Raw genomic sequence first — 12,481 nt, 5'->3', positions numbered from 1 at the left:
TTCCACAAATTTCCCCAAATCATCTTCGTGTGCTAGAAGTTTACTATTCTCTGCACCTGATGGACCCACAGCAACCTAATCTGATCACAGGCTGCCCACACTGCCATTGGTGAACCATAATTTCCCCATAAAGATGAGCGGAGCTCATCAGAGAACCCAGTGGCTAGCCTATTAGCTCAATCATTTAGCTTGTGTGCACCAAACATTAGTTGCGAATGTAAATGATTCCAAAGATCTCAAGAGCTAAATCGTTGTCAGATGATCATCAGTGGTTCCAAGATTGCATTTTGTCAAATGAAATCCCAGTTTTGTTGTAAGAAACCCTGACGACTTGTCACAGCAAGTGTTAAACTCCCCCCAGAAAAAAGAAAGTAATGAGCACTATTGCTCATATTTTGACTCGTAAGGTAGTTCAAATAATTCTGACACTGATCTGTATCCATACCTGAACGTGCCAGTTGATTTAGGAAACACAAAGACTTTAGATCATTTTACTATCATGTTCTGGGAATGTTTACACAGTCTTCTGCATAGTCGATTAATCTATAGGCAGTGATTTCACCTGTCTAATGTTGAACATGACCCACAAGTTACCATGGCGATATAACCTGGTAAGAAAAAGAAAAAACAGAACCGCTATTACTGAAAACCCAGGATTTCCTTATTCGCCTTATTTTCACCCAAGAATTAATGCACAGCAGTTTCAGCTGTTGATAAAAGGATGATTACTTAATAAATTCGGCTGTTCCCCCAAATTATCATATTTTATACCTGGACAACAGATGTTGGGTTGGTGATAGATTGCTTGTGATATTCCCTATACAAAGTTACAACAATAACAGCCATAATAATGCTTAAAAAAATATGAAACTACACAGATGAATATGTGAAGATATGTAAATATTTTTGTCCTGAATGTTTTTACACAAAGCACCTGAGGTGTGTTTACGTGTGTGCACACGAGTGGTGCTCAGACTGTAACCACGGTGGCTCTGATGCGTCTTATCAGCTTCTTTCTGGCTTTACTATCCTGCTCTCTCGTGTCTCCTGCTTTTATTCTCTCTGTACTCCTTTTTTTTTGGGCATGAAACAGATGCAAGTAGCATGGAAATTTTTTTTACACAGAGTCAACTTAATATTTTCTATGCTTGTCAACAAAGAAATATGCAGCAAACAGATGCGTTTGGTCTGGAGCAATGTTCGGATTGATTTTACTTGACAGGTAAACAGAGCATGCATAATTAATTCCTGCCCTTACGTTTTAGGGCTCCCATCTACAGTTCTCATACTGTGGGTTTTGACCAGATTCTTCTATGATGACAGAGGGTATGTTTTTACTGTTGTTACTTTCATATTTCTGCATTTTATTTAAAGCAGCTTGCCAGTCCATGTGAACTATTATATCTATTTTTGTAGGTTTAGTATTGCACTGACATTACATTTGGCTTTACAGTTGCTGGGATGACACAGACAATGTTGGCATCTGGTGGATTATTAAGGGACCAATAACAGCCTCACTGCTGGTGAGTATAGGAGTTAAACACCAAGTACCTGATAAACTTGCCTGTCTGGTTTTTTGTTTTGTGGTGGCAGATTTACAATTAAAGTTTTATGAGGAAATTTTACACTAAAGTGGGATTCTTCAGGCAGAGGAAGTGCAAGTTTGTGGCCCTTGGGGCAGTGATCATGAAATATTAAATAATATACCAGCGATGTTTTAAAATTTTAGGAGCTTGTTAAGAAACATGTATTGGTGGTTTTGTCTTTTAAATCCTTTGATGTCAGATTTTCTTTTGTCAAAGCTAAAGGTTAATAAATATTTGCCAACATACTGAGAGACAGAAGTTTTCTTGCAAATCACATTTGTTCCTGGCACAAGTTTAACTAGTTAATTAAGATAACTTTACTTCAGTGAGTTGGTAGAAATGAACATCTCTGGCAGCCATGGTAATATTTCAGTTAACCGAGGTTGTTTACTCACCTGTACTTTTTCTGGACTCGGTCCACTTCCAGACAAACTCCAGAGTGGTTAGTTTATAGTGAGGATCTGATCCAACTTCGAGCCGACCCAATTTCCTGGTGTACGCTGCAAGATTGAGCTAAAAGCCTCCCTGAATTCTTTACGTTTTGCATTATGAGATGCAACAGAGTTCTGTATACATTCAGAGTACATTTTTTTCCTGAAATATTACTGTGATAAATATGATAAACACATTGATTTTCCACGTAATCAACTAGTCCAGAACATAGTATCTTTTTCCTGTATTTACTTTTCTTGCCTCAGACACATTTGGCCCATCAGCGGAGTGAATGTTCTCGTTTGCAGTGACACATTGTGGTTCACTTTGTCTCGAGTTCAATAGTAATCACCTTTATCCTGTGATGATACAGGATTTTTAAATTTTTCATTCCCCTGTGATAACACTGAATGTCTTTTAACTAGTGTGTATCTGATTTTGCCATTTAGGCCACTGTGCATGTTTCTCTTCCAGATCAACATAGTCATCTTCGTCAACGTCATCCGGATTCTGGTTGAAAAGCTTAAATCTTCTGCCATGACAGGGAACAATGACACTGGACACTTTATGTGAGTCACGAGGAGAGATTATCACCGTGGGACAATGTGGGGCACAGTGTACAATGTTGTGCTAGTGCAAAATTTTGTTATAGCTGTTTTTTAAAAATATCATGCAACAGATCCAGATTTAGCTGAAGTGTTTACATGTGGCTGTCTGCACTTGTGTATTCCCTCTTTTGGTCAAAATTAATAGAAGAACAGTCCGTCGTTCTTGTGATACAAAAAACAGAGAAAAAACTGCATCAACAAGTTGCTCCACTACTGCCTGTTAACTGAAGGACAGCAATATTCTGAAAAGTCAGTACGCATTTAAATCCCTTATTGAGATTAAGAGGGTGGCCTCTATTGAGATTAAGAGGCCACCCTCTTAATCTCAATAAGGTGCATAAAATTCACAAGACAAAACATTAAACAAAATAGTTAAAATCACATTAATACAAATGAAAACTTTTCCAGAGAAAAAGAAACACTCAAAAACACCTGTTCTGTTTGTTCATCATGGCAACAACAGCTTACAAGCCCACACAGGACATGCACCCTAGCACCCTGAAAGCACCTGGTTGAAAAGCAGGAAATTTTCATCTGACTCTGAAAAAATGACTGGTGCTAGTTTACTGCAACAGTCTAATGAACTTTGTGATTGGGTTTGCTGCACAGTGTGGTAAATGCTAGTTATTTCAGCCATTTTTATCTTTCCATTCATTTTCTTTGGTTCAGAGTTTAAATGCTATACCTCCTGACTGTAGCTAGGTAACTAGATAGAGTTTGTCACCTACTAATCAGAAGGTTGGTGGTTTGATCCCTGGCTGCTCCAGTCTGCATGCTAAATATCCTTGGGCAAGATATTAACCCCAAGTTCCTCTGCAGTGGGCCCATCGGAGTGTGGATGTGTGCGAATGTTAGATAAAAAGCACTTAAACACAGAAAAAAGTAAATGGGTGAATGAAGCAAGTTGTATAAAGAACTTCGAGTGCTCAGGCAGAGTAGAAAAGTGCTATATAAGAACCAATTATATGATTATGATTGACATCATAAGGAGCCCCCAATGAGACGGCCTCTTCTTCTTTCTCTTATTGGATAAGAGCCAGGCTTTGAAAAGTGTAACTCAGTGTTGATTTATGAGATGTAAGGAACCAATCAAAATGCTGACCATTGTCTCAACATATGCCCCTCGTAAAGTGGGACATATGATCGATCACTCTAGTCACAAGTTATTGATGTGACATATAATAGCTTTGATTTGATAAAAAGCGTGCTGCTCTTTAATAGAAGCTGTAAAGTAGTAAATTAATATGAAAACCAAAAACCTTTAGGGCAGCAGTAAGGTAAGAGGAGTCTGTGAGGATGGACTGCTCAGGAAGGCTGTTTTATCTAGTGAAAATGAGATTTGATAATACGTCTCAGCAGGAAACCTTACAGCTGATGAACAGATTTCTGATTTTGAGGAAGAAAAGAAGTAGCTTGCACCAATCAGCTAATACAGCACTCTAAAGAGCTCTGAACTTACCCCAGTGTGTGCATGTGTGATGTCAGGAAATGATGAAGAACAAATAACCTATCAGATAAATTAGTTTCGATATCCATACATCTTACATAGGGTGCTGAACTTAATCTTAGTGCTATTTTGATAAACCATCATTTTAATAATCTGTAAGTTTAAAATTTAAACACTGTACAAGAATAAAATTTGATTTCTTACAGATTACATTTGTACTTATAAGAAATGTCTTGTATGACTGAAAAATAAGATCAAAGCCACACTTCCCCTCTCTGATGCAATCTCTTTCAAGTTTTTTTTCTTTTCGGGATTGGATATGCTCTGTGAGTTTGCAACTTTCACCGTCTTTCTTTGAAGCCTGGATGTGAGCCAGCACATCACAAGTATAGGTTTGAATAAATCAAACCAAATTCACACAAATATTTAGAAACAACTGTAAATTTTGTGTATTACATTCTTACAGACATATATTGTGCCCAGAAGACTAATCCTTTTTCACTTTTCACCAACGTTTAATCTTGTTCTCTCATGTGGATGAAAGTCGTATAACTTACTGAAATGTCTCAACTATTGGAAGGGTTGAAATCTGGTTTTATCCAATTTATCCAATCGCTCAGAAACTCAATACATGTAGGGATCTAGATTTGGCCAAGACGACCTGCTGAATTTCAAATCAAGCAGAATGAGGAAGAAAGGGGATTTAGGTGACTTTGAATGTGGCATGGTTGTTGGTATCAGACAGGTTGATCTGACTGTTACCTAAACTGCTGATTTGCTGGGATTTTCCCACACAACTAACTCTAGGGTTTACAGAGTGTGGTCAGATAAAAAGAAAAGTTCCAGTGAGCATCAGTTCTCTGGCTGAAAATAACTTGAAGAAGAAGCAGACTTGCCCGGTCTGATTCTGAATTTTTGTTGCGACAGATGGTACGGTCAGAATTTTGCAGAAAAATAAATGATAAAAACAAGACTGGCTTATGACATAATAACTTTTATAAGTCAGGTGAGGTAGCAGCCTCACCTCACCATAGTGGCCATGCAAGATGATCTACGCCCTTGGTAAGTTTTAAGGAAAAAAAATATGGTTTTGGTAAAAATAGATCCATCGGCAATGTGAAATCCCAGAAATAAAAATTTCTCACAATATCATATTTTTTTCCGCCCCGATTTGCAATGATACATCCCAAGAACTCCATGACTTGCTCACTTGCTATTAGCAGAACTGTACCATCATGGTACCATAATGAAGATCAACGTTACAAGTGTCTAACACCAACAAGTGGATACATGAGATAATTTTGGGCTTTACTTATGGGAACCTATAGCTCAGGTGTGAGTTAAAAACATCATATGCAGAGAAAAGTGGTTCAGCATTAATAAAGCTGAGCTTTAAATCATTTTCTTGCACTAAACTCTTTATAATTCAGTTGGATAAATAGTAATTTATTTTAACATGTAAACCTTTTGCTGGGTGTTAAGTGGAAACTGCTAACTGAGGCAGTAGTATGTAAGAAGAAAAGGTGAGGGGGAGCTGTTTAAATCCCTTGACAAAAGTTTGAATGGCTTCTTACACTTTAATATAATATATGCATACATGAATCTACTGCAGCAGCAGTGAAACCCTGCTTCACCTGAAAGAATCCTTCTTTCTCTTGACATCTGGCTGGTGCACATTTGTGCTCAGCTGAATTAATTTAGAATGAGAGCATATAAAAATAGCTCCAGATTCCAGAAATAGATGTTACCTACTTTGACGTGCGACAGGATTGTTCCACCAGTTCAATGAATGTTTCACAGGATTAAAAGCCCCGCCTGTCGTAGGAACTTAAATTTAATTCAGGAGGAACCTTGGTGTTCACACAAAGGCACAAATTATTCACCTGAAATAAGCTGATAGCTCCCCTCCATCTTTAATCTTTAAGCAGTTGAAGCTGTGATAATATTTCTGATTAGAGCTATTTTATGGTTTAATCTGACTATCTAGATGACTAAAACATATACTGCAACATCCTCATACATGTGAGAGTGTCACTGAGGAAACTAAAGTGAGAATAAAAAACACACACATGTCAGTTGTTAGGATAACAGCTGTCTGTTGATCTCTGATGAACTGGATACTGTTGTGAGTGGATCTGTACCCAGCTAGGTTTTCCAATCTCAATAGGATATACAGAAAAGTAAATGATGAAGAGCATAAACATGATACTTATCTCAGTGTCTTTTGATGATGAAGCAGATGTTGAGTTGCTCTTTTCAAACCGCATTACTTGTGGGAAACCGTTTCAACAAAATGTCATAAGAAATTAAATGGCAACATTTACATGATATTTAGACATCAGTGATATGAGCTGAACTAAGCACAATGTGTTCAGGTTTTGTGTTTTGACATTTTAATCTTTTCCACTGATTGGCCTGATGACGATGTTGTTTTAAAGGTCAGTGTAATGAAAATCTGACACCACCATTGTAGCTTTGATGAAACCTGAATGACGCATTTAGTCTGTCTGGCATTTGAAACTTGTACCTCTGACATGACTGAAAGTAGCTGACCATACTGGTAACACACTGTAATCTTTCAAAGTGTTGCATCATTATCTGGACTTATTTTTTATTTTTCAGTCCTTTCTTTTTGCTTCACTCAGGAGGCTGGCAAAATCCACCCTGTTCCTGATTCCTCTGTTTGGGATGCACTACACTGTATTTGCCTTCCTGCCTGAGAACACTGGAGTAGCAGCCAGACTCTACATCGAGCTGGGACTGGGCTCCTTTCAGGTATAAAACTTCAGAATCACAGTTCAGAAAGAATTGCTAAAAATAAATAACTCACATTTCTCAAGTTGAAATTCTTCCCAGCAGATTTATTTCCTTGTCACATTAGAAGCACAGGTGTTACAAATCTGAATCATCGTGGAATTGATATTTATACCTGTGCATGCACAATAATAACTAAAGCTCGTCAGCTGAAGGCCAGATGAACTTATGTGATGGTGAGGTGTCTGCCATCCATCCCTCAGTCTGTTCCAGCACCTGTCCCTCTAAAATTCACTGAATTCTCAACTCGATTATTATATTTTAGAGAAACCTGCGCACACTGATATCCTATTGTATCTTCCAATTTATCAAGATTATGCGCAAAGTTAAAACAGGAGGTAACAGAGGGATAAAGCTGATGAGTGATCCCATGTAGACATTCAGTTGTAGTTCATGGAGCTAGGTTAAGGAGAGAGGTGATATCAGTTAGCAGCAGTATGGGTTCATGCCAAGAAGTAACACTACAGAACTTGGAAAGAAAAGCATCTGGACTGAAGACGTTTCACCTCTCATCTAAGAAGCTTCTTCAGTTCAAAGAGCAACTGGTGGAGAGTCCCAGATTTTAAGCCCTACGGGAATGTCCCCAAGAGGGTCTGGCACTCTCGGAAGTTTCTTGGATGACAGCTGTATAGTCCAGACACTTTTCTCACCAAGCTCCTTAGACTGCAATGATCTGGATGACTGAGAACCTTCACAGACAACACTACAGATAAGATATTTGAGAGAGTTGATAGAGAAATATAGAGAAGGCCAGAAGGAGCTTCACTGTGTGTTCATGGATCTAGAGAAGTCATTGATTGTGTGCTTGGAGGAACTGTGGTATTGTATGAGTATATCACTGAGGTGCAGTAGGAGACAGAGACACAGATGAGTTCAAGGTGGGAGTAGGACTACATTAGGGATCAGCTCTGAGGACCTTCTTGTATGCAGTGGTGATGGACAAGTTAAAAAAGGAATGAAAGTCAGTAGATACAAGACAGAATACAGGGTGCACAGCAGAAGTGAAGAGGAGAGTGCAGTCAGGGTGGAGTTGGTGGAGATGAGTGTTGGGATGATTGTGACAGAAGGATAGCAGCCAAAGTAAAAGGGAGGGTTTACAAAATGTTAATGAGACCTGCTGTGATGTTTGGTTGGGATATGGTGGCACTGACAAAAACACAGGAGCTGATCCTGAAAGTGGCAATGTTGAGGATGTTAAGATTTTCATTGGGAGTGACCAGGATGGACACGATTAGAAATGAGAATATCAGAAGGAGGGCTTGAGCGATAGAGACACAAGGTTGAGATGGTTTGGGCATATGTAGGAAGAGTACATTCATATGAATATGTGGCAGAAGAGGATACTAGGAATACTAGATACTAGGAGAAATGGAAGCAGATGATCTGTTATGGCGACCCCTAAGAGTGGCAGCCCTTGCTGGCTGAAATAATCACGGTCATAAATAACCACTCCATAATATTTGTGCATGTGTAAGACTATAACTATGTGGAATGTTGACATTTATGCAGCACAAAATGTATCCCATAAACATGACAAAATGAATTAACAAACAACAATAAATCAGCAACCGAATGACTTCTTCAAAGCCTGCAGCTTCATCCTGTTTTGCTTGTTTGTTCTCTGAAGTTATTGTGATGCTTTGTGCAATTAAGTGTTAGCAACACAAGTCACTGTTTTCCCTTAAGCGGACTGTACATGCAATCAGTTCTTACTCTTATGATTTTATCTTGAAACAGATGTCTTTTATGTTGCAGGGGTTTGTGGTGGCGCTTCTTTACTGTTTCATGAATGGAGAGGTAGGCAAATGGAGGGGAAGCTTGTGTAATAAAAAAAAGTCATACAAACATTTATCATAAATAGCTGCCCTGAGGTAAGAGCTATTCTTTGGAGTGAAAACCTCAAACACATTTTTTGGTATGGGTAAATGGCAGCATTGCAGAGACATTAACCATTTTGCTCAACAGGTGAACAAAAAGCCTAGGCATCTGTAACTTTCTGCAATTTCTATTTGTTTGCAGGTCCAAACAGAGCTGCGGAGGTGGCTGTGGAAGTGCCACAATCAAAGTCATCTCACACCAGCTAAGAGAAGCATCACTCAGATCACAATTCGGACTCATGGGGGGCTCGGGCTGCCTGCTTCTAGTGGCAACATCTCTTCTGTATGATTTCAGAGATCATTAATGAAGAAAATGTTTCACAAAGGAAAAGGAAGGGGAAAAATGAATCAGTCCTTGGAGCTGAACATGCTGATGACATTAATTCAACAACCCCTCTCTAAGAACAGGTTACCAGAATGAGCACAGGTGAGTGAGGAGGAAATGTATCAGGATGCATTATACTGATTTCAGAAGCAGTTGTGGCTGCAGTTTAAGGATGGTACAGCACACATTTCTCATTTGAAACACAGCGTGCTCTTTCTTGGACCGTCTCCGATGGTGGTTGATTTGTAGGGATGTCACGGTGCCACAGAGGAAAGAGGAAAACCTGGGGACAGAGCTGGCCCTGAGTTAATGACTGAGCAAAAATGTTGTGGAATCATATTTAGCATTTGCAGACACATGACAGCAAACCTCAGATGTTAATTTGTCTGCCATTTTGAGTGTGTGAGCATGGTGACATTGCAGTAATAATGCTAATAATAATGCTAATAGTAATGCTAATAATGATACTAACAGCAATGTTAATAATAATAACAACAATGATTATTTCATTTAAAAAATGCAGTTACAAAATTCCTAGTTTGGATGAAACAGGATGTAATGTACAAGTCCAAACACAGGCAAACATCTTACAGTACATTCACTCCTGCATACACACATTAGAAGAACAAGAACCAAAAATAATGGGAAAAGATTAAGGAAATGTTATACTATAAAAAATTAGGTTTTAACTGTCATATAAGACAAACCACAGATTCAACTGACCTGATAGTATATGACAGGGTTACCTCCAGTAGAAACAGAACTGGACAGAAGGGGAGTATGGTGTCACAGTGAGGAAATGCGTGGAAAAGCAGTTGGTTCTGCAGCAGGAGGAGTGTAGAGAAGCTAAGTGCTTAGCTTGTGTAGTGATGACAGATGAGAACTCCATGGTTAGCTCATCCTTTTTCTCCAGTTCCTGCTTTACCTGGCGGAGGTCATCTTTTAACTGTGTGTATGCTGGCAGGCAGTGTCAAGACACTGTCATAATAGTGCTTAACAGCTGTTGAAGGTAGCAAGCACTTAGCAAGCACTTAGCAAGCAGGCTGAAAACAAAACAAGGAGCTAGGCTAACACTGACCCCACCTAATAAAGCCACCAAACCAGGTTTCAGGAAAGGTGTCAAGTTGCAGCGGTGACAGTAACACAGTAGCAAATTGATCAAAAGGAAATTACTAAATCCACTAAAACACAAAATTCAAGAAAAACTGGCCTAGAGGCCAGTCAATAACTACCTGGCAATTACCAGTTAGAAGGAAAAAAGTTTATTTCCCAACGAGTTAAAAGTGTTTGCTGGAGGTTAAACAGGCCTATAGATAGGTCAGTAACCACCTAGCAACCCCCAGTTTCTAGGGAAAAATGTGTATTCCCCAACCTTGTGATTGCTTTCGCTGCTAGCATGCTGCTATGGTCATCATTTGAATGAAAGTGATTTGTCTACAGACGTTGTCTAGTTAACCCGTTTTCCCATTAATACCTACTCGGATTGACTCACCACGACTCGCCCACGTCTTGACTCGGATCGACTGGTTTTCCATTACAACTGAGTACCACCTAATGTGCATGGTCATTGTTATAGAAACTGGGCGGAGCGTTGATAAATACACGGTTAATGTATGAAATGAATGCTATAACAAAGGTGGACATCGAGGCAAGAATATACCTGCTGTTCAGTCTGTGGCTTTTCATCAGACTTGGGGACCATGGCATTGTTTTTTGTAGCCATTTCCCCTCGTTACCAGGTTTCAAAATAAGTGTTTTTGATTTTCGTGAATGGGATGCTATCATGACTCATTGAGCGATGCCCCTGACTAGCCAATTGGCGGCATGCAGTCTGACCACGTCACATTTTAGCAAAAGCTCGGTTCACTATGAACCCTGGCCAAGCAGGTACTATGTTAGTACCTGGTCCAGATACTATGAACTAAGAGAAGACCCTGAAAACCGTGGTGAACCATGGCAAGTCGATCCGAGTAGGTTCTAATGGAAAAGGGGCTTTTATCTCAAGTAAAAACTGTGAAAAAAAGTGGCGACTGTGTGTCTGCAAAGTATGAGTTGTGCCTTTTAAAAAATGTGGGCTGCAGTGCTGAAACTCCTTGTTTAGACATAGAAATAGACTGTATTTATCCCACACTGGGGAAATTCATATTGTACAGCTGTACAATGGTCAGCAAGAGAAGTGAATTAGAGACGTATTAGAGAAAAAAAAATCTTTGCTTTCAATTACACCCAACAGCCTCCAGGAACCACTAATGACCAGTTGTCAAGTGATGGGTGTTTTTCATCATTATGGAAGACAACTTTTGAGCAATGGGCTCATGACATGAGAAACCTCAATAGAGACAGCTGTGGAAACACTGGATTTGGGAAATCGCTAACATATGTGAAATAGTTCTGTGCAGCAAGCAGCAGGAGCAGTCTATGCTGGAAACTTTTGAAGGACCACTCTGGAGTTGTGCGTGCTTGCTCACTTAGCATTTCACTGACTGAAATATATATGTTATGTATATCTATATATAATTTTTTAAAGTACTGAGATCCAGAGAGTCCAGGACAAGCATTTTGCATTGCCATTAATTGGTCCATCATGTCTTAACTTATTGGTTTGATGATGAGCCATTGGATTTGTGAATATTTATTTGCTGCTTTCCACATATTTATGGTGTTGTCAGATGTGATAAATCATGAGCATTTGATGTACTAGTTGCACTTAAAGAAATACCAAATTATTAAAAGAGTGCCTGGCATTTACATAATACAATGTCATAAAATGGTTGTGTTTAACAACACTGGGCTGGTTACCCACACTGACGATGGTCCAAAGTTACAGCACAATAAAACATAGCACCTCTTATTTGTGCATTCAAGTGCTCCTCAGGTGGTCCAATTTTTGGAGTTTGGAAGTCATTTTTCAGAGTTCTGTGTGTTCATGTGCTTTTACAACACTTCCTCACCCCAGGGTGTCAAATTATGCCTTTCTGTGAGATGTGCCTGGGGTTGCAGAGATGCACAAGATGTCTTTTCAGACTTTCTGTGTTGTTGTTCCGACCTCAGGGGACGTTCACGTGATTTTTCTAGTCAGTATATAAATTTTATAGTAGGTGTGCACACAAATACATTTTGAGAATTGTACAACCATTAAGCCTTTGCATTTGTAATTATGTAATTATTTTAAGCAGCAGTTTGTTAGATTTGCTCACCATAAAGACTGGGAACAGCTTGCTTAATTATATTTCCTAAAGTAATAGTTCATCCAGCATCTCTGAAGTTAAGTTTGGTTTAACTTCATATGCTGCATCTCAGCCCTGCACTTTTTAAGTCTTTATATTCAGCAAAGCTGCAGACACATTAGTGTACAAAAATATTTCACTATACAAGATCTTTAACACAAAGAT

The 12,481-nt window shown here is 39.0% G+C and overlaps 2 protein-coding genes across 2 annotated transcripts in view; both read left to right on the top strand.

Moving 5' to 3' along the window:
* The window catches only part of LOC102210063 (vasoactive intestinal polypeptide receptor 1-like), a 43,763-nt gene extending 34,710 nt beyond the window's left edge, over window positions 1-9,053 (top strand). The window contains exons 9-14 of the mRNA XM_005742598.1: window positions 1,266-1,326; window positions 1,454-1,523; window positions 2,493-2,587; window positions 6,719-6,848; window positions 8,643-8,684; window positions 8,907-9,053. Coding sequence (XP_005742655.1) covers window positions 1,266-1,326; window positions 1,454-1,523; window positions 2,493-2,587; window positions 6,719-6,848; window positions 8,643-8,684; window positions 8,907-9,053 — 545 coding nt within the window. The remainder of the gene's footprint in view (window positions 1-1,265; window positions 1,327-1,453; window positions 1,524-2,492; window positions 2,588-6,718; window positions 6,849-8,642; window positions 8,685-8,906) is intronic.
* Window positions 9,054-9,181: 128 nt separating this feature from the next.
* The window catches only part of LOC102209778 (pituitary adenylate cyclase-activating polypeptide type I receptor-like), an 11,250-nt gene continuing 7,950 nt past the window's right edge, over window positions 9,182-12,481 (top strand). Inside the window, exon 1 of the mRNA XM_005742597.1 lies at window positions 9,182-9,191. Coding sequence (XP_005742654.1) covers window positions 9,182-9,191 — 10 coding nt within the window. The remainder of the gene's footprint in view (window positions 9,192-12,481) is intronic.

This window comes from Pundamilia nyererei, unplaced genomic scaffold (assembly GCF_000239375.1).
Source record: "Pundamilia nyererei isolate P.nyererei 1_Seehausen unplaced genomic scaffold, PunNye1.0 scaffold00121, whole genome shotgun sequence".
Taxonomy (NCBI): domain Eukaryota; kingdom Metazoa; phylum Chordata; class Actinopteri; order Cichliformes; family Cichlidae; genus Pundamilia; species Pundamilia nyererei.
The sequence above is the reverse complement of the archived record's forward strand: the minus strand, read 5'-3'. Positions and strand labels throughout refer to the sequence as shown.